The sequence below is a fragment of the Trachurus trachurus genome (assembly GCF_905171665.1).
Source record: "Trachurus trachurus genome assembly, chromosome: 3".
Taxonomy (NCBI): Eukaryota; Metazoa; Chordata; class Actinopteri; order Carangiformes; family Carangidae; genus Trachurus; species Trachurus trachurus.
Window position 1 is genome coordinate 16286287 of NC_139893.1, and position 21904 is coordinate 16308190.

At 40.1% G+C, this 21904-nt stretch overlaps 2 protein-coding genes across 2 annotated transcripts; one reads left to right on the plus strand and one right to left on the minus strand.

Moving 5' to 3' along the window:
• Positions 1 to 4487: 4487 nt before the first annotated feature.
• On the minus strand, positions 4488 to 7610 carry nudt19 (nudix (nucleoside diphosphate linked moiety X)-type motif 19). The gene is made up of 3 exons (XM_083994561.1): positions 6793 to 7610; positions 5848 to 6055; positions 4488 to 5445 (listed from the first exon to the last, which is right to left on the minus strand). Exons 1-3 carry the CDS (start codon positions 7537 to 7539, stop codon positions 5228 to 5230), a joined length of 1173 nt encoding a protein of 390 aa, XP_083850687.1. The 5' UTR covers positions 7540 to 7610; the 3' UTR covers positions 4488 to 5227.
• A 2432-nt stretch (positions 7611 to 10042) lies between these two features.
• Positions 10043 to 17943, plus strand: slc7a9 (solute carrier family 7 member 9). Its single transcript, XM_083995713.1, has 13 exons — positions 10043 to 10158; positions 11239 to 11371; positions 12654 to 12801; positions 13788 to 14030; positions 14302 to 14427; positions 14539 to 14638; positions 15223 to 15267; positions 15506 to 15629; positions 15742 to 15845; positions 16095 to 16191; positions 16319 to 16468; positions 16705 to 16879; positions 17250 to 17943. Exons 2-13 carry the CDS (start codon positions 11255 to 11257, stop codon positions 17309 to 17311), a joined length of 1491 nt encoding a protein of 496 aa, XP_083851839.1. The 5' UTR covers positions 10043 to 10158; positions 11239 to 11254; the 3' UTR covers positions 17312 to 17943.
• The last annotated feature ends 3961 nt before the right edge of the window (positions 17944 to 21904 follow it).

A 21904-nucleotide genomic window follows, 5' to 3' on the forward strand; every position in this document is an offset into this window, starting at 1 on the left:
GAGTTGCACTAGATACAATGTAGAACAACATAGCCACCGGGGGAGAATGGATGCACAAATAAGTATTTTGAAAAGGCCAATGGGTCGTGTATTTTTGGAGGAGGAGGGGGGGGGGGGGGGGGGGGGATAAAAAGACATAAAATTACGTGACAGTGTCTGGCCATCAGGATGATATAAACAACACGTAATCCAAGTGGATTAGTGGAAAAGCTCAAGCATAAATGTAGCCTACTGTTAAGTATTCCCCCTGATGTGCTGCTGATTGATGCTTTGAATTTATGATTTCAATCCAGCAAAGTCAGATGTGTTCAAAGGAGCCTGGGTAGGGGGCATCTAGTCAGAAAAGTAGGGTAATGTAACCAATAGAGCCACTGTTACAGTTAACCTTTACTCACATCACACAGGCTGGGTGTGAGCAAATCTGCACTGTCCTCCACACTTGTTAGCACACTTTTAATAGATTATACGAAAAAAAAAAATCTGTATAGCCAGACTGCAGTAGGCTTGCATCTTACTTTGTTGCATCAAATCACAATGTGCTACATGAGAGCCTTTGGACCTAAGAGACTTCCACAGTCTTTTAATAATGCACCCGTTCACTGTAAGCCTGTTCATGTTCCTTTACAGGGTTTTTCTTGCAAACAGTGTTGAATGTAAACATTGAAACATGTGAATAGAGAGTTTGTACATACAGTCTACTGCTGTGACAGATAATGTATATACAATCAAGTATATTTATTATAATAAAATTTTGAAACACACTCAAAAACATGCTTGTAGTTTGAAGAAATAGTTATGCGGGTGCTTTACAGGATAATGCCCCAAAGCAGGTTTTGCAGAAAACAATGGCCATGCAAGAAGCAAATTACTTTTTTCTCTTATGTGTGAGGCTTTGGGATATTTATTTTGAGTGTAAGCTAATGGTTTTAGCCCAGTTTGACTGCAAATATCAGATGTGCTCAGAGGTATTTTAAGTAGAGGATTATAATCTTAGACGTAACCACCCAGTTAAAATAGTGGTTGATTTAAAGTGGAAAGGAGACTAGCACAGATACTTTAACTCCATAATGGTTTTAGTTGTAAGAGTCTTTGAGGGTATTTCTGGAAGGGTACATATAGGTGAGCTAAAGCCAATAGTGTACCGTAGCCGTTAGGTGTAGGCGGGGATGGGGGTGGGGTGGGGCTGTTCTGGGCAATGGATGAACACAGATTGTTCCAGCAGTTGGCTGTCTACAGACCAAAGACTGTCTGCCAGCTCACAATAACCTAAATCATATTCCAATTAGTGAAACAAAAATAATTGTGCATGTTCAAGATGTGTTTTTCCCCCTTTTCACAGCCTTGTACTCAGCATTTATTTCAGACAAATCTTTGTGGTTCTTGCAGGACACAAGTAGTTTGCAATTGTGTCCTGTAAGGCCCACATCATTTTCAAAATTAGAAATGGGCTATACAGTCCAAATAAACGACTATTATCTCAAATTCCATAGTAAAATGCAGTTTACAACGGTAGTAGATTAAAACCCCACCCCATCACTGTTCAAAGATTGTCAGTATATGAAAAGTGAAAAGTGGTCAATAACAATAGAAGAGATGTTGAGATGTTACTCTATCTCTAAGGATGCTGGTTTGTCTCTTCTGATGTACAGCACATCTGATGGAAGACATGTTGTCATTATCATTTTACAAATGATTTTTTTTTAAATTCATGGCTGTATTGTGAATTGTAATGAAAAATATGTTAACATTATCACTGCTTGCAGCTCAACAATTGCACATCCAATGAGCTATAGACTCACTGTAATGATCCCCTCCCCTCATTCTTGAGGAGGTTATACAGGAAATAGTTTCCTAGCATTTAAAGAACATCCAGCCTCAGTTCCAGGCAGTGAAGGTCTATAGAAATCTTGCAGGATTACATTTAATTACAGCAGTTCCCCTCGAAGCAGAGGTCTGACTCCATGTGGGAGTAATGGATTTACTGTAAAAAAAAAAAAAAAAAAAGAAAGAAAAAAAAAGAAAAAAAGATGAGAATAGAAAAAGACATTTTTCTTTGGCCTAAAAATACTGGCGAGTGTAAAATATTCAAGGTGCTGATGGAACAAGCAGTCATTTGGGGACATTTAATGTGTGCAGGTCACTCAGATGCCCTTCTCTGTGTTTTATCTTTAATACCTTCTTGTCTGCCTCCTCTCAGCCCTTTGAGATTCGAAAAAAATGTGAGGAACAACGTAAAAAGATAGCTCGACTCCTTGAAGCAGCCACACAGTCGAGCAGATTATTTTGGGGGGGACAGGAGTTTGATGCACGGAAATCAGTGGCATGCTATGCTCACACTTAACTCACAGTAAGATCTCTGACATCTTGTTTATCCTCGTTGTCATTTCACAGGGGCTCTGAGCTCTACTTTGCAGTGAGTCATGAACCACTTGAAATTCACCACAGACTTACATTGTCATCCAGAGAATCCAAAAATATAAAAAGGCGGTTAATAAAACATGAGGAAGAAAGGAAGGAGACTGAAACAGGGGAAAGAGATAAAGCCTCCAAAAACACTTAAAATTTGTCCCTCGCGCTTGCACACGCAAAAGTATTACTTTAATGCAACTTGGAGACTCTTTCCGGCGCGCTAAAATGATTTTGTTGCAATCTCTGTTATGCAAGCTTCCCAAAATAGCTGCAGCATTAAAGTTTTATAGTATGAGTCTCATTAGGTATAAAAATTTACCCTTCACAGGTGAGTAAATCCACTTTCTCTGTGGTTATTTGGAAGCCTTTTGTTTGCACTTGTGTATAAAGCGAGACAGTTATTTGCTTCTCTCCGTCGCTTGGGAACAAATAAACTGAGCAGACTGGTTCACTGAGAGACGAGCTGCACACTTGGCAGAGACAGACCACTGCATCATCACCTCATCTGGACGAAGATAGTGGGTTTCCAAGGCTGTGGGTTGCCATGGAAACCCTCAATGGACTCTCCAACGCAAACAGCAGAGAGGATTGAACAGTGTTTTTTCAACTCAACCCCTCTGTGACACCACCATCCTACACAAACACACACACAGACATGTGGTGTGAGGACAGGAGACATGTTTTCTCATGCACACGGTCAAAATGTGTCACAATGTTTATTGCATTAGGAGAACATGTTTCAAGTAGGTCAGAGTGACATGTTTGATCTTATTGTTAAAGGTGTACAGAAAAGAAAACTGAACTTGAGCCCACTCTGGATCAAAAAATTAATGTGATAACTCATCTTTCAGACGATGTAGGCCAAACTTTGTGCAAAATTCTATTTTTGAGTAAATCCGGGATGAAAGTGTGTATTTTTTTTTCCGCATTGGATAATGCAGGCGCATGGATTATACGTCAGCCTGTACACGATTCACCAGCCACTGATATTGGATCCGTCATCCGTCATTCAAACGTCTGAGACACGCACACACACACGGAGCTCGGTCTCGCCCCAAGCTTTGAATATCCCGCCCGCTCGATAACGACCAATCAAATTCGTTTTCCTTACTCGGGTAAACTCGTGTTGCAGCTCGTGACAACTCGGCGCAACAAACAGGACAAACGGCCATTTCTGTACACCTTTAAATGATTCAGATAAATCCAAAATCTATAGACTCAATCTCTGCAGCATGCCTCTATTGCTTCTTCTCTCCGTTTGTCAAACTTCCTTTCTGGTTTAGCTTCTTCCTGCTGATTTACACACAACATCTGTAGATACACTTAAAGGTCATCAACATAGACATAAAGCCTGCACATTCACAAAAGAGCAGAAGGTTTATTAGTGTTATTGAACTATATGGTGACCAGTGATGGTACATAAATGTTGTGACTGCATCTACAGCTACCATGATGCTCTGTAATAGCGTTATGTGAAATTTATCAAGTGCCCTTTAGACTCATTATTTGACGTCTTCCTCTCAATTTAGCCCTGATGTGTTTCCACAAGCAAATTACAAACCATCATAGGACGTGGAGACAGCTGTTTGAGACATTATCAACAAAAAGAACCAATTAATAATGAATAAATCGATGTGTTCAATAATGAATTACCTCGTAAATGGCAGACACAGGGTACAACCCATTTAACAGAGATTATTTCTTAATTTGCCATGAACACTGCTGTGAGCAGGGAAGACTCCCGAAGGGGCAGTGGTGGAAGTCCTACAGAGCCTCCACCACCGACATGTGCACTCCCACAGAGGAGGACCACCAAAACACACACACGCACACACACACTCTATTAACTGTGGATGCTTTTCATAAATCCCTTTGATATATTTGGTCGTTAGACAGTTACTATGGTTACAAACTTAATTTGATGAAAATGAAATGGCTATATCATTATTTTCTGTATAGTTTGAAAACAACTCAAATGTAAAAACGCTAAATGAGTGAGCCAGACATGGTTCCTAAACAACCCCCTCCCAGCTCTTCCACACCGATAACAGCTAACAACAAAATCAAAAATGCAACTGTCATATTTGAGCTCTTTTAATCAAGACAAAGCCCAGAAGCTCACACGAACACAGAGTGAAAGTGAACCAACCCAGAAATGAGTATCTGGGTTAAACCCAAAACTAGCAGTCCTGTGCACACTGTGCACGGTAAGGCCATTAGCAATCACTTCACTTCAAGCACATTAAGCATCCAGGCTGCGTGCCTCTCTCTCTCCCTGTCTCTATCTCTCTTCACTCAGGCTCTGTGTGCTGGACCACTGGCCATCCTGGGACCTCTCTCCCCCTCTTGTGGTTGTCAAAGCCCCATTCCACATGTTCTGTGTGAGGATCTTATCCAGGAGTCCCATGTAACGGATCAGTTTTTGGATTTTGTGCGTTTGTGCAGTCTGTCTTCCTTTCCAGGCTTTCATCCATTGAGGCTGGAAGTTTCTCATTATCATTTCAAGTCATGATCTTCGTGTTTGTTCACAGTCCATAATTTGTTATCCAGGTAGTCCACAATATTTCGTTCTATTTTACATGTTTTGTTAAATATAGCCACTGTAGCGTCTTCCACAATTTCACTTTAAGGCCTCTTGAGGTAAATTTGTGATACTGTGCAGTGTTGACAAAATGTGACCGTCCACAGCAATTCCATTCGAGAAAAACAAAACAGAGGACAAGACTAGAGGTTTGACCCAAGAAAACAAATCATAGCTTATTCGTCAATAAAAAGGTTTTACAATAAAAAAGTGAATATGTTAGGGTGTCGGGACAAGTCAGAGCTGACTCTTTGAGTCACGTGACAAATCTGGTTGGAGAACCGGCAGCAGGTGCTTGTACCTGGGTGTGATGGTGATCTGTAGAGTTGTGCTGTATGGATTCAAGATCACAATGCGGTGCAGTGCCGAGTTCTCCTGAGGATCCTCCAGCTGAGAGTCTGTGCTTGAATCCACTTGAATCTTTCCTGAAGTGTCCGATGGGTAAAGTTTGTCACCTGGAAACAGTGGAGAGCCCAAGAATGCAGAAGAAAATAGCAGACAAAGACACAGGGAATGAGAAAATTATGAAGCTTTGATGACTTATCAAACAAATCACATTGGCCATCTATAACAATATCTCAGAGTATAAATATTCAGACCATCACCTCACAGTCACGCATTATATTAAAAACAAGAGCAAATATCTTTTAGATCAGCACCTCTAAAACCATCACAGAGCTAATTAAATCACACCCCCTATCATTTTTGTTACTTATGGAAGGAAATATTGAATGATTTATGGTTTTTTTCCTGTGAACCTCTCTGCGAGATACCACTAATTCATGAAACAACAGCTGAGCATATTTGGCAGCTGGTCTGGATGTGCATCAGATGGAGCAGAGAATCAGCTACTGTACCTGGCAGCAGTGATACGTAGTGTTCATCTTTTGAGTGGAGAACAGGCAGCCACTGCTCGCAGCCCTCTGTGGCACGCTGGTTGGAAAAGTTGTGGAGGTCCTTCAGCAGCGGGAAGCGGCACATGCGGCTGAGCTCATAGAACTGTGGGGGGGCAATCCACAGCTCCTGTGCCTGGTAGCTCTGCAGGACCTCTGACGGTGTGGACCACTGAAAAGGAGAGAGAGAGAGAGAGAGAGAGAGAGAGAGAGAGAGAGAGAGAGAGAGAGAGAGAGAGAGAGAGTATTTTCCCTTTAGTTTCAAACTTCAAATTGTACATTATAATAGAATATTCTTTTTTTTCTTCATTCATTTGATCAACTGAAATTAGCAACAAATGGTACACAGTTTTTGTACAATTGGCACACAAAGGATACAGATTTTAATAGCTATTTAATAGCTGAAATTTTATGCAAAGACTCCTGTTCATTTTGCTGTTATATGAGCAGCAGGAAACTTTTGACACAAGCAACCAGAAGATTTTCAACACTGACGTCTCCAGGACTTAATTTGCACAGTTTTGTATGTCTGCTTTAACAATTAGTTGACCATTTCTTCCCAACAAACTGTTACTGTCTATCTATGTTGATGATTATGATAGGACAATGTCACCTTAATGTCCTTCAACTGGTTGGAACTAGTCAAATACGCATTAAACAATATCGAGTAGTTTGGGAAAAGGATTTAGGATAAGTTTTCTCCTCATAAACATGCTCAGTCCTCTTCTAAATTATTATTTACCAGAATTGGCACTGACCAGTTTTATTCATCGTTATGTGTTGTTGTTGTTGTTGTTATGTGACCAGTGACCACATAGCCTAATTGCTTCATTGTGTGTCTATTTTTTTAATAGGATAACTGTAGCCTATTCCTAAAACAAAGCACTCTGATGTTGACCCCTGGCTCACCTGGAAGCGCACTATTTCCTTCTCATCCTGCAGTGTGTGCGGGGTTTCCTGCAGGCAGCAGATGAAGAAAGCCGTGTCAAAGCGGGTCACACCGTATCGGCCCACGGGAGTCAGCCAGTTGCCCCACTCGTGTAAAGCCCAGATGTTGGGCAACACCTCCAGCTCCCTGCACATCCTGATGAAGTTGGAGGGGTTTTGGTTGACCAGAGCCCTCCACCTGGTCAGTTCACCGCCGCCCAGCTCGCTCGCTTTATCACACCTGTCCTCCAACAAACTCCTCTCCCGCTCCTGTTTGGACACAACCAGCAGCACCCCGGACTCCTCAAACGTCTCCCTCAGGGCGCAGATCCTGAAGGCCACCTCTCCCGGGATCGGAGAGCCCAGTTTCAGCCGGTCCGTGGCGAAGATAGGAGGTCTGGTCTCCGCCGGTTGTTTGACACTTCTCAAACCGAAACTGGGAGAGTTCCTGAAAGACTTGAATATGTCCAGCCACTCGTGGGAAAAGTCCGACGAGTCCACCATGCCCCCGGGGAACACATACGCGTTGGGCATGAATCCACTTTTACTGCTTCGCTTCAGCAACAAAACGTTGTAGTCGAAGGCGGACCTGAGCGGCAGGTGAGACCCTCCGGAGGGGCAGGGGCAGACCCCCCGAGTCCTGGACGATAAGCCGTCCGCGCCGAGCCGTTGCCCCGCGGCTAGAATGAGAGTGGCCGCCTCCTTCCAGTGCTTCAGGGAGGTGTTCATCCTAAAACTACGAACAAGAAGAGTGTTTATGTCAGCTGTCACCCAGACAGTTGCCTCTCAAAGTTAAAGTCCTTGGTCCATTTGTGATGGTGGAAGTGACGTAGCTACTGGGGACAGACAAGAGCTGCTGTCTGTCGCCCCCTACAGGCTGGATGACTCCCGGGATGCAGATGCTCCAAGGCCACCGTCCTCTTTGGAAGTGGTTATTATAGGCTAATAGAAATAAAAAATAGTGACAATGATAGTAGCCTAATAACAACAACAGTAATAAAAACATATTAATCATAATGTTAACAACAACAATAATATTGACAACAATAATAATGATAATAGTAGTGCTAGTGGTAGTTTTTATTTAGGGCGTTTCTCTTTTGAGGAGTTCAAATTGGCACAAAAACACACTTAAACTGGAAGCAATAATGCAGTATTGTTGCATATTAAAAGATGTTCTAAAAAGGTGAGTTTTTTTTCTATTTCACTGCATCAGATGAGGGAGGAGATCAGGCAGGAGTTTGGTGATGGCGCAGGTCAGGGAGGTAGAGGTGTTTTTATTAATTAAGTTAGTTAGTTAGTTTCATTTACCGGTAGTCATCCATTGTAATATTGACATGATAACAATAACTGTTACATTTTCAATTACAAATCATCATCAAATCAATTTCCTATAGCCTACTGTTTAGTCATAATAAATGTAATCCAGTGAGATGTGTGTGTTGGTGTCAATTTAACAGGATGAAAATATGTGTTCAGTTGCCATGGTTACATTAATGCAAGGTCTAAAAAATGATAGCCTATTTTGGATATATCTATTACGTTAATATCAATAGCCTACATGGTCCATGAACATTATCATTGTTATGATTGAATGATTGAAAAATGACAAGTATGACTAGTATCTAGCCTAACTGTCAAATCCCTTAGACTGTGACACCACAGCAGGTAATAAGTAGATTCGATAACGTGTTTGTGAAAGTGAAAGCACACAGTCTGAATTAAAAGTCTGAATTTGTTGCTGTAAATGCACTTAGTCAGATCCTAAGCCCCCCTGAATGTGCCTGAAAGTTGCACTCTGTTATTGGTCATAAGTTCCAGTTCTCAGGGTTACTGAGTTCATATGAAAATGTGTTCTTGTGTTCACAGATTACCACGAGTGGGCGAGTCTGCCTGTCTGCAGCAACTGTGTTGGTGGCAACTGTTCACGGTCTCTTGCAGGTTTCATAAAAACATTTTTATTTCAGCAAGTGCCTCAAGGAACTGCAGCCACCACAGGAAGTCAGTTGCAAATCAAGCTAGAAGAGGCAGACCACCAGATTGTTGCTTGGCAGTTGGTGTTTGTCCTATTTTACGGAGGATGTCGTCATAAACACAGAGACTGAATTCAAACATGACTGTGTAATGGATGTTACTGTAGAATGAGGAACCCAGCAAACCTTGTTTTCATTTCAGTTATCCATCATAACATATTACTTTTAAAAGCTGAATTACTGAATTCAATCTGACATATGTCCTGCACATCATAGTTTGTACTGGATAGCTGCACTGAAAACAGTCCACAAATCTGCACATTTGTAGCACAGTATAAAACCATACAGACAAATTCCTCTCATATTTAGCCTGAACTCTCTTGTTTTTCAAAGGTTACGGTAGTATGCAAGGGTTTACACACTTGTTGAAGCAGAGACAATGCCTTGATTGACACAAATCATGTTTTATTATATGACAATAAATAGGAAAGTAGTGACGTGACAGAATGTGATAGAAATATTAATGCAGCGACCAATTTCTAATGAGAAAAGAAATAGACAAATAACTTAACAGCATGAAATTTCACTTTATTAACAGTCTCATGAAGGTAAATAGAAGGGAGGAAGAGCCAGAGTAGAAAGGGAATGTAACACACAAATGTGCATGCACACGTGCACGCGCCAGGTGTCATATATCCGTATCAAAGAGGCTTTGTGAAGGAAGTCAGGCTCTGAGCTCAGAGAGGGGGAATTGTTTCAGAGGTTTGAAACAGTGTTACAAAAGAAGAGAAAACCTGACGAAATGTCTCATATTGGATCAGTTACATTTAATGTTAAGTCTGAGAAGCATCTGCAGGAGAAGATGAGCCGGTTTGTCTCAAAACACAGTTAATGGTTGAATATGTGGTGAAATTTCTGTATGGCATGGTCTTCTTGGTGTAGCCAACTGTTACACCAGCATATTATCTAAAGTTGCAAAATACTAGTGTGCTATTGTTTCAGTCACAGAGTCCCTATACCTGTTGAGTGGCTGAACTGGACACCTCCAGTCTGAGCTCTAAACAGTGGATTTCATTAACTTAGCAGCTAAACTACCTTTGCCTCACTCTCATTTCCTGTCTTTGCCCACCTCCCTTTTCATCCTGGGCTATCCAGGAGGTCCAATCAGATATGGGAACCTCCCACCAGAGGAGTGCATCCAGTCTGAGGGAGCCTCGGGTTTTCATTTGAATCAGACATTCCTGCTCTCCTTCATTTAACTTGGCTTAGTATCATTTGAGAGTTCATTTCATATCACTGTTTCTAGGTTCCCCCCAAAGAAGCCAATTCAAGGTCCATGGAGCGTCACTGAAGTGGTTGGTGTTGCCAGTCATATGTAAGTCAAAATTCTGTTCTAATATTCATTATTATCTATGTTATAATAATAATAATTATGTTTAGTTCATTATCATGTAGAATATCAACGTAATTGTCAACGTCAGTGTAGTTTTTCATTACATTCAAGACACTCATTCTTAGTGAACAAGTGACAAGACAGAGTGATGTTAAACATTTATATCAACAATAGGCTACATAAGTTACGCATTATCATGGGGAGTGTGACCTCCAATGTCCTCTTTGTCTGTCTGTCTGTATATCTATCTATCTATCTATCTATCTATCTATCTATCTATCTATCTATCTATCTATCTATCTATCTATCTATCTATCTATCTATCTATCTATCTATCTATCTATCTATCTATCTATCTATCTATCTATCTATCTATCTATCTATCTATCTATCTATCTATCTATCTATCTATCTATCTATCTATCTATCTATCTATCTATCTATCTATCTATCTATCTATCTATCTATCTATCTATCTAAATACAACCCAAACAGTGGCTCATACGAGGTGCATGACTTCTTGGAATTTCCCGGTGGTCCTCTTATGAGGTGTGAGTGAAAATCCACCCTCAATCAGAATAAAGAAGTTTAGCTGCTTGCTTCGTACACAGAGTCTCTCTAAAAGGTGAAGCCTGTCAGTGCCTTTTCCTGAGCTGTGACACAGTCACTTTGTGCTGTAAAGTACCACTTGTAAAGTCAATATCTGGGCTGTAAACATGGATCAGTGCCTCACAGAGGAATACAAATCAGTAGGATCAGAGGATTAACAATGTAAATATTTTGTTTGAGGTGGATTTTCTGTGAGTTGTTTCGCTTGTAAGAACCTTGTTGCAGAGCTAGGTGAGAGAAAACTGCAGTATGATGGCAAGGCTTAGTGATTCCCTCTAAACCTTATCAGTTATCTTACTATGTGATGACCTTGAATAAAACATCAAAGATTAGATTAGAATTTAACAATGTAACATAAACCAGAACTATTTCTCTTATAAAAGTTTATAAGTGGTGTAAAATGTGTTCCTGTATCTGTTTTCTTTTTTTTGTTATTGTTGTTTTGTTTTTTAGCCACTAGCGAGCAGAGATGGATGAGGGCAGTTTTAGAAGGAGGAAGGAGTCGCAGAATGGCTGCACTAGCAACACTGTTGACTCTCATACCAAAGACAAACAGCCCGTGAAGGCCACTGTGCTTCAGAAAGATGTAAGTATGTGTGTATCAGTTTGCCTGTCCTGTGTGTGGGTGTTCCTGAGAATGCACCTCATGAGATGTTCACACAGTAGGATCCCACCGTCCGTCCTTTTTAAAGCAATGGGGGCTGGGACTGAGTACCAGGCAGTACCAGTGCAACCATCTCCACATATTAAGACCACAATGATCCACTCAGTGGTGCTGTCCAGGCCTCTAAGCTCCCTAAGCCCTAAAGTGAATTTAGGGGGACTGAGAAGGTTTCACGGGTTAAAACAGGATTATTATGTCAATTGTTTTAAAAAACTGACAATAAGTAATTCCCAATTCCCCCCTCATTGAACTAAGGAGGGGTTTAAATTGACATATTTTAATTGTTTAGGATTTAGGATTAAGATGCCAATAATTAAATCCATGCAAATGTATCCTTCCAGTTATATGAACAAGAATCCTATGACGCTGCTCATGAAGTTTTAGTGTGCAAATAGACTAAAGTCTAAACCAAACCATTGTCTTTGGCCCATATTTATGTACATGTCAGGCTACATGCCAACTTTATGTCACCATGCTGAAATGCTAACAATGACCATATCAATGTACTAATGCAGGTACTGTATAATGCCAATACTCATTGTGTTAGTTCAGAGTTTGGGTATGCTTATATTTACTAATTAGCATGTAAAATAAGCTTCACTAAAGTCATTTGTTTTGCAAATTTTCTCTCAAACTAAAGTATTAGACAAGTTAAATGTTTTTTTATTTATAGTTATGTGAAGACCAAAGTCTTAAGGATTAATACTCCAGGGACCATAAATGTCTGTACAAATATTAGTGGCAATCCATCTGATGGTTGTTGAGATATATCAATCAAGACCAAATTGTTAGATGACCAACCAATGTGACCACCAGTGGACCCACAGAGCTAATGAAGTAGAGTAAGAGTAAACCAAACATCTATAATTGTGCAGCAAAACAAAAATGATTTGACTTATTTAGAAGTGGAGCAGCAGAAATCACTGTCCACCGTGTGAACCAATACGGAAAAGTTGTGCTGTAATGAAGTAGTTCATTATTATTACTAATAAAAAACAACGAAAAACTACCAAACAGATGACAACATTTCTGACCACATGACATCAGAAAATTCCAACACAAACACAGCCGTGAGGTATTGGCCCTTTGGTAGATACTGGTGTAGCTTCAGGTTGAATTGCAATGATAACATCCAGGAAAGTTTTTTTTTAAGTGAGGTTTTTAACGGCATATCTTTCCCTCTACATGTATGTGGTGTGGTCAGGTTGGTCTACTGAGTGGCATCTGTCTCATTGTGGGGACCATGATCGGCTCGGGCATCTTTATCTCTCCTAAGGCTGTTCTGCTCTACTCTGGAGCTGTGGGACCCTGCCTCCTCATCTGGGCTGCCTGTGGTGTGTTGGCCACTCTGGGTGAGGACACCGTCCAAACTAAGACACCACTTTACCCCTCATGACATGCCCCCATGATATCCCCTCATGATCCCCTCATGATATTCTTCTAAAGCAAAAACCATATGAGTAAAACTTGATTCTGTGGAACCACAACACAGAGAATTGTGTCAAAGGTTATTGCAGAGAAAATGCCAAGATGGCCTGTCAACAACAAAATTACTTTGTCAGGAGGTTGTAATTGCTGCTGTAAATTCAGTGTGTTGAACTGTTGCGTCTCTGCGTTTTTGTGTTTATCAGCAATGGAGAGATTGTAAAGTTGAATTCTTCATGCCGCTGTGTTGTGTTGAGATTTCTTAAAATGGAAAAGTGCCAAGATCTCCATATGGTCAAACTACTTGAGGTTAGTAGGTTAGGTGGTAAACAGTAATCTGCAATTTAGTTTGCAAGTTCGGCACACTCTGAGTCTGTAATTAAAGATTTTGACCCGCAGTTTTTTTTCCTTTTATAAACTTACTTGTCAAGTACTATGATGGGATTTCACCCTTTGTTTTCAGGTCACTTACTTGAAACAATCCAAAGAGAAAGATTGGATCTGACATTATCTTCCAAAAAAAAAAGATAATTGAAAGAAGACAAAAATGTCGACAAAATACCAAAATTGATTGATTCATGTGGATGTGAATAATTATGCATGTAATTATAAAATTATCATCTTACACATAAACTCTCACCATTAGTAAGCTTTAGTCTTATGGTCTACTGTCCATCATTAGGGCTACATTATTATGCCTGGGGATAAAAGCATTAACAAGGATTTAAAATTTCAAAATTGACTTTGAGGGTGTTTGGCCTTGAGGTTTTGTTTTGTTTTTTTAACAAAATATATCTTGGTGGGAGAAAGTTCAAAATGTTCCTTGAACCTCCCACCAGAAGTATGAAAGCCACCTCTGATCATTAACACATGTTCCCATTTGTCACTGTCTCTCTTTACGTGTTCAAAACAGGAGCACTGTGTTATGCTGAGCTTGGCACCATGATTGCGAAATCAGGAGGGGAGTATCCATATCTAATGGAGGCTTTCGGCTCTCTTGTGGCTTACCTTTACTCCTGGACCACAGTCATGGTGTTGAAGCCCTCATCCTTTGCCATCATCACATTGAGCTTTGCAGAATATGCCTCCACTCCTTTCTACCCCGGCTGTACCCCTCCGGATGTTGTCACCAAGAGTCTGTCTGCAGCAGCGATATGTAAGTTTGACTTGTGAGTTAATGGTTGAAAACAGTAAACTGCACATACAAAAGTAGCCATTGTTTGGATAACTGATCATGTATCTGGCAGTAAAACAGCACTGGCCACTGAAGGCTTTCTTCAATAAACTTCTGTTAATCATCATCAGAAACTTGTTTCTAAATTCCAGGTTAACAGATAACCAAATTCAAGGCTTTAAAAATAGATTACCGTTCATTACAAATGCTGAAGTCGCATTGTGATATGTCATGTCTATTTTTTTCTTTGCAGTGTTAATTGTCTTGGTCAACTGTTTGAGTGTCAAACTGGCAAGCTATGTGCAGAACTTCTTCACTGCAGCCAAACTTTTCATTATTCTCGTCATGGTGGGAGCTGGCATTGTTCTTTTGGCTCAAGGTGGGTTCGCTAATGTCAGCATATTTCATTTACAACTCTGCTTTTCAAGGTTTTCTCTTTTTATGAAACATTTAACTATAACAATCCATCTATGTGTTGTTTATTTGCCAGGAAACACTGAGACATTTTCAAATGCATTTGATGGAACAACATCATCTGTTGGAGCAATTGGACTTGCGTTTTACAATGGGCTTTGGGCTTATGATGGATGGTAACAGTTATACCTCACTTAATTTGCCCTTTTAACTGGGTGTATATGATTGACCACACTCCGCTAGTGCACTGCAGTGTTTTTTTCCTGCTGTCCTGAGCCTGCCTTTTAACTGCTCTCTTGCCTCAAATGACCCTCTCATTATTCCCAGAATAGGCCATATACCACCTTGTTGATGATAAGCGTGTTGGTAGAGTGTCACACTTACTGACCATTTTGGGCTATGAGCTATTTTCCTATGTTTGTGTTTGAATTGTAGCAGGTTTTACAGGACAGTACTTTTATCTCTTGTGCTGTGACCAGCAAATAAGTTGAAAAACATACCTTTTTGCAAGGTGTCAAGCAGTTTCTCCCCTGCTTCTTAGAAGGCAAAGCATCTGTGAAATATCTGATAAATGCAGTGACACTAATGATGCTGAGGGGGCACTACAGTACAATGGTCCCTCACATAGGGTCAGTGCTGCAAGTAAAACTGGGCAAATTTTTCATGCACTACGAGTGATCATGTCTTTAGACTTTGCAAATATGTATTACTCCATCACAGCTAACTTAGCATTTGTTGGCCTATTTCATTGATGTCCCAGGAATCAACTGAATTTCATCACAGAGGAGCTGAAAGACCCATTTAGGTGAGACAAATTAAAAACTCAATGTTAAAAGGCTGCAGGTGTAAAGTAGTGTTTTGAAGACATTCCTCTTTAATCATATAAAAAGTATGAACTTTATCAAAATTCTGTAATGGTTTATACTGGTCAGTGCAACAAGTGAATCAGAGTTCATACAAGGCAATTGGATAGATAAACTTTTATTAAGCAGACCAAAGAGTTTGCCTCTGAAATGGATTTATATTTGTTAATTTAATTTTAGGAACTTGCCACTGGCCATCCTCATTGGGATCCCCTTGGTTTCTGTGTGCTATGTGTTGGTCAACATATCTTACTTCACTGTTATGACCACCACTGAACTGCTGTTGTCTCCAGCTGTGGCTGTGGTAAGGAACATAAAAGGCTACCATGGTTGCAGAGAGGTTCATAATGATTTGTCAGATTTTTTAAAAGCTCATTTACTTGTCTTTTTGAAAGTATTTCTTTGTGCCACCTTAGACTTTTGGAGACAGAGTCCTTTACCCTCTGTCGTGGATCGTCCCTCTCTTTGTTGTCTTCTCCACATTCGGTTCTGCCAATGGAAGCTGCTTCACTGCTGGCAGGTAAAGAGGCAACTGCTACATTATAAATGAAATACACATGCTCAAGAATAATTTTCGGTGTGCATAAAGCTATATAGGCATATTTGTGTGTATGGGAAAGAAAGCACAGAGCGTGAAGGTGAAATGAGAACAATGACGTGTGTTAGAGGTGGAAAAACTTGACAGACGAGAGGAAAGAGGTAGAAATAGAAAGAACTCAGGAATACTCAACAACTACTGTATTTCTGTCTTTCTCCTCCCACCCAACAGGCTGGCCTACGTATCTGGCAGAGAGGGTCACATGGTGAAAATCTTATCCTACATTAGTCTAAAGCGCTACACCCCATTGCCTGCTCTCATTTTCAACGTGAGTCTGTCCTGTATATTGAATAATTCAATCAGTACATACTTCCATTGATATAAACACAACATTTTCTCTGTTATTCTTTCACTGGTTCTTAATTGTTTGATTATTTTATTGTTTTCTATTCAAGGGTGTTTTGGCAGTTTTCTACATCATCCCAGCAGACATAAACACTCTCATAAACTACTTCAGCTTTGCTCAGTGGGCATTTTATGGTCTGACAGCTCTGGCTCTTATTGTCATGCGCTTTACAAGAAAGGAGCTCCACAGACCAGTGAAGGTGAGGCTCTCTGATCAAGGTGCAAGCCATTGCTCTTATATATTGCTTTATCTAAACAGCTGTTTTGTTCAGGTTGTTTCATTGTTTGGTTGTTTTACTTGAAACTGTAATCTTCTTTGAAAGTGTAACTGACTGACAAGTTATGACACAGTGACTGTACTGAAGAAATCTATGATAATTCATAAGAAGAAGCAGAATTCAAGCACCTGAACCTGTGTAAATGTGATTACTTGAAGGTGCCGATCTTCATAGCAGGCCTGATGGTGCTGGTGTCCTGCTACTTAGTCCTGGCCCCCATCATTGATAAGCCAGAGCTAGAGTACCTCTACTGCACCATCTTCATCTTTAGTGGACTTCTCCTCTACTACCCTTTTGTCCACCTGAAGGTCAACTGGGCGCGCAATCTCATGAGTATGCTTCCTTTTTTCTTTTTTTTTAACTGAAATGCAGGAACATGTTTTTTTAAATAGGATTTATGCAAGATGTTTACCCTAATTAAACAGCGTCAGAGTAATTGTGATGGTTCAATGTCTTGTTAAGGCTCTCTGCCTTCCACCTAGCATCTCTTGGCTGAAAACCAACCTTGCAAGTAGTTCCCCTTTAAAATTCCTGCTACTGAAATCACATCCTCTTTGCCAGAAGCTGGTAACAATATGGAAAAATATTCCATTCAAAATAGCATAAAACACAAACAAAGAGACACAGTGTCGGGTTGTGCTGACCCCACGGTGATCCCACTTGATCAGTATCGATGTAACCTTTGACCTCCGTTTCCATGCAGGGCCCATCACTATGCATCTCCAGCTGCTGATGGAAGTAGTTCCTCCTGAGTCGAGTGAATGAGAACAGACTGACAACAGTGAAGTTCTGCAGCTTGATGTGAAACATGGCAGGCCTGCTGGCCAGAAATGTTGTCCTTGGAGGTGGGTCAGAGTCGTAACATTAGAGCTCACTTCTGTTTAATAGCTGTGTGTGTACTGTGTTTATGAACCTGAACCTGAATACCAAGGCAAGATAAAATCATGTGTCGTTTTGGTACAGGCCGGAGAAAAGAGTGTTTCCCCTTGGAATACCTCTGCTGACATTAAAATGTACTTCTGTATATACAGTATTAAAACATCCTGTGTTGATAAGTAGGCTACCACCGAAGAATGTTTAGGATCTTTAAGATGAATATAACCAGCGTATATACAACACTTTAGTAGTCACGTCAAACATTTCCTTGCATAGTTGGTGTGTTCAATAAAGTTTTCCCTGTGCCAAACATTACTTTATATAGAGCTGCTAGGAGATTTCTGCACTTGAGCAAAGGGAAAAGGTAGCTATGTTTTAAATGCATTGTGGAAATGACATGAAGGCTGAGCAAATCATGCAACAAGATATGGAAATGTGTTTATTTTCTTAAATGATATTTGTGCATTATTTAATTAATAAAAGTCTCACTCTTGTCTTTTACATTAGAATATACCCGACCAGGGCTGCATGATAATCTGCTCTTTATGAAAGGTGTTCAGCTTGTCGAGAATGAAGTGGACATGTTAAATAAAGAATTTTCTAGCAAATACCTTCTCTGTGTCTTTCCTGGCCTGCACATGTATCCTTTCAGAAAGTGTCAGAATTATCTCCCATGGGGTAGAACTTATAAAAATACTGTCAAATGTGGATGTGTCATTATATATATGGGTGAATGTGCTTGGTGGTACTTATGGGTTTGTTGCATCTCATGTCCCATCATTTGGGCCCCAACCATTGAAAGACATAGCCCCAGAAATGTAGAATATCACTGAACACATGTAGCCGTGTCAGATTTTGTTGGATCAGACTGAATTAAATTAACATAAAGAAACTTACAGAGGGAGGAGAGGCCAAACTGCCTATGCATGGATTCTCAGTGCATCACTCTCAAACAGCTGAGTGGTCTTTGTTGCCCTCTAGTGGCACTTCACGCTCCAAACTAGAGTCAAACTAGGATTTCCCAGAAGCTATCCCTGGTGGAAAAGTGGAGATTTTCTCCAGCAGGTGCCAGTAAATTTGCATTGGCTTTGCTGAATGAGAGGACATTTTGGAGAGAAGCTGCTCACTAACTTCTGCCAAATTTCTCTGGAACTGTCTGTAGAAGCAGCATGTTGGTTGTGAGGCCTGTTGTGTTTGGCTCTGTTTAAATGTGTGTGGTGTTTTTGGTAAAGAAATCTGTTGTCCTGTAGAATCAACTCAACAGGTCCCACACAAAGACTGAATAAATGTTGACTAAACACAGGGCTATGTCTTCTGGCAATAAGCACCTCAAAGATGAGAGTCTGTGATCTGGTGCACATTGCTCGACAAAAAACAAATGCCCAGGCTTACTCTATCATATCCGTTCCTCCTGAATGTTTGAGTTTTTGAAATTTTGCACTGAGTAGGGATGAGCAGTTGCATTCTGTTTCATCACGCTTTAATGGGCACAGGGTCCCAGGATGAAAGGAACAACAGTTTCCATTTGGATACCAGGCTTTACCGGTCTTTATGTGGTGTTGGTGCTTTTGAGGTGATGCAAGACAATTCTCCATTCAGTGTCAGTGACACTTAGGGATTTGATGGCATAACAGAATGAGTCCACTTATTTGTGAACTTGTGTTCAGTGATCCACACTGAACGCCCCTAGATCACAGGGAGATGTGAATTGTGCTTCTGTTGGACATGAAATGTACAATTTCTCATTGCTTGACAATGAACGAGGCATCAATTATCCTAAAGCTGGCAGTGTGTGGGGGCAGATAGAGCGGCATAGATCTCAGTTAAATGGTAGGAATATACGCCTGCTAAATTGGTCAGTTTTAAAATTCAAGGTAAAAGATTATACAAATCAGTGAAACAATTTCAAGTCTCAACAGCAAATCGGTGGTTCTGCAGTGAAATGTCTCTTGCAATTAATATATAATTTTAGGCAAGGCAAGTTTATTCGTGTAGCCCATTTTTACAAACAGTTTGTCCCAAAGGGCTTTACATAGCATCATAACAACATCCTCTGGCATTACACCCTCACATCGACTGAGGAAAACCCCCCAAGAAAACGGGAAACAAAAAACGGGATAAAGGTGAGCAACAGAGGAGGGATCCCTCACCCAGGATTGGTAGATAGGTAATAGATGTTGTGTATAGACAAGAAAACAGTTTACAAAAAGGAGTATGGAAAAGCATATTTTATAGGATATTCATTAGTGATGCAACAATGCTTTATTCTTATAGTAAAATAACAGTGTAGCTAGTTTATTTGTGATTATAGTCGTACCTTTGGTTCGTGAAAAGTTACATGGAATATACAAGAAGAGAAAAGTTTCTTAAAAAGAAATGGAAATTTCTCAACAAAAATAAATCTTTATTTTTCAGACTTGTCTCTAATCTTTGCTTTTTTTTTGTAAATTATTGAATCATTTTCTTCCTTTTGTCTAAATCAGTTCACTGAAACCCTCTGTGAAGGTTAAAGTGAAGATTCTTCGGTGGAGCTGCAGACAACTCTGAAAGCTTTGTGAGCTTTTTTTTATTTGTTTGTTTGTCTTTAATGCATTATCTTTGAATGCACAATGCATGCTTCTGTAATCCAATTGGAACATTTTTGATGATTAAAAAGGCGCAATAACCTCTAAATTGTACTTCCAATTTAATTCACTTAGTCTCTGCTTTGCACATTCAGAAATTTGGTTCAGTAGCTATTTTATGATATGTTCATAATGTTTTGTGGTATTAAAATTACAGCAGGGAATAATATAGATTTTTTTTTTAATCCAAGTATTGGTCTATAGACACTGAACCTTTGTACAGGAAGGAAAAGAGCTGAGAATCCAGAATCAGTCCTAAAGTTTTCAAAGAGGCAAGGAACTGGTCTCATAGGCTGTAAGTGCAGTTGCTTCCGTCTATTAATTACCAGCTATGGCGGGTCTTAATTAAACCTTACAAGAGTGCATTGGTAGATTGATTGAACATTAATATTCTAAATATTCTGATGACAGTGAATGTGCACTCAAACGTACACACATTCTATACATATGCATGCAGCCCTGCCTACATAGACACACACACTCACACGCTCTTTCTCTCTCTCTCTCTCTCTCTCTCTCTCTCTCTCTCTCTCTCTCTCTCTCTCTCTCTCTCTCTCTCACACACACACACACACACAGTACATTCAAATATCATCTCATTAATGGATAGGCAGCTCTGATGAGAACTCATCTGCATATCATTTTCATCACATTACTGTGCTTTTCCAATCAGTTACTGAATTAGCATTTGGATTAGAACCTCGCAATCATTCAACGACCTTTCCAAAAACTGCATTATAATGTGTCACTAATGAACATATGCTACAAATGAAGTCTGTGATTGTTCTGATTGTTTTTGGATTATCAGAAATAGTGCCTCGAGACTTCAGGGAATGAAAAATAATTTGTTGCTGATTTAAATATAATTTTTTTGACTTGTGCACTTTGTTCAACTGTGAATTCTTTAGAAACTATATTAGACTGAATAGTTACAAGTAAAGGGGCTGTAGAAAATTCACCCAGCTCACTGATTTTCACACCTGCAGGCAGAGGGAAGCCAAAATGGAAAACAACATTTCTGTAGAGCCCAAATGCAGGTGGGGAGAGAGAGGCAAGTGTCACTTAAACATCCAGCAGAGGACTCTATTTTGTCAACATGACCTGTTTTCCTCCATTGGAGGGCACACTTGAATAAGCAGTGGCAGTGATGTGAGCCACAGCCATTTCACTCCAGTACTTTTACTGCTCAGAGATCCACATGCATTTTTACCAGACTGTATCCCCACATTTGAGGTTTACTCCCACCTGGCACTGTTCCCAGAAATGTCCTGGCATCGCCTTTAGTGTGAAGAAAATTATGAAAAACTACTTTTCATTTGAATTATTATGTTTCAAATGACTGCTCTCTCACAAATGTCTCATTCATAACTTGTCTGACAGCTTCTCTCTTGCCATTGTGAATATCCGTGTCTCAGCCAGATGAGAGGCCTAATGATGTTTTACCTTGAGCAACACTATGTAACTTTTGATGACTACTATCACTTGTTTTATGTATGGTGTAGTGTTTAATGTTTAAAGTAGAAAAAGCAGAGAAGAGTGCTGAGTGAGTGACTTCACTCAGTTGTGTCAGCAAGATCTGGTTTGCTAACATTGGTGAACATAACATTAACACATGTACCAGACAGAGTCAATGCTGTAGAGGTGTGGCAGTGTATACTGAATTTAGCAAGAGTGTGTTTTATTACCTGTCGGGGGAGATTATGCTTCCACCACGGTCTGTTTGTTTGTCAGCAGGTTCACACAAAAAGCACTGAATGAATTTGCACCAAACTTGGTGGACAAAGAACCCATTACATTTTAGTGTAGATCTGATCCAGGGTTGTTTTTTTGTTTTTTTTACATTTGCAAAAGAGACAAT

What these genes read in the sequence shown, in the direction of transcription:
- nudt19 (XM_083994561.1), bottom strand. Translation starts at nt 7,539, where the DNA reads ATGAACACCTCCCTGAAGCACTGGAAGGAGGCGGCCACTCTCATTCTA. An exon ending in AGGAAATAGTGCGCTTCCAG is followed by an intron (nt 6,056 to 6,792) that starts GTGAGCCAGGGG and finishes TCTCCTTTTCAG; the next exon opens with TGGTCCACACCGTCAGAGGT. An exon ending in CTACGTATCACTGCTGCCAG is followed by an intron (nt 5,446 to 5,847) that starts GTACAGTAGCTG and finishes CACTGTTTCCAG; the next exon opens with GTGACAAACTTTACCCATCG.
- slc7a9 (XM_083995713.1), top strand. Translation starts at nt 11,255, where the DNA reads ATGGATGAGGGCAGTTTTAGAAGGAGGAAGGAGTCGCAGAATGGCTGC. An exon ending in CATTGTTCTTTTGGCTCAAG is followed by an intron (nt 14,428 to 14,538) that starts GTGGGTTCGCTA and finishes TTTATTTGCCAG; the next exon opens with GAAACACTGAGACATTTTCA. An exon ending in TGCCTGCTCTCATTTTCAAC is followed by an intron (nt 16,192 to 16,318) that starts GTGAGTCTGTCC and finishes TTTCTATTCAAG; the next exon opens with GGTGTTTTGGCAGTTTTCTA.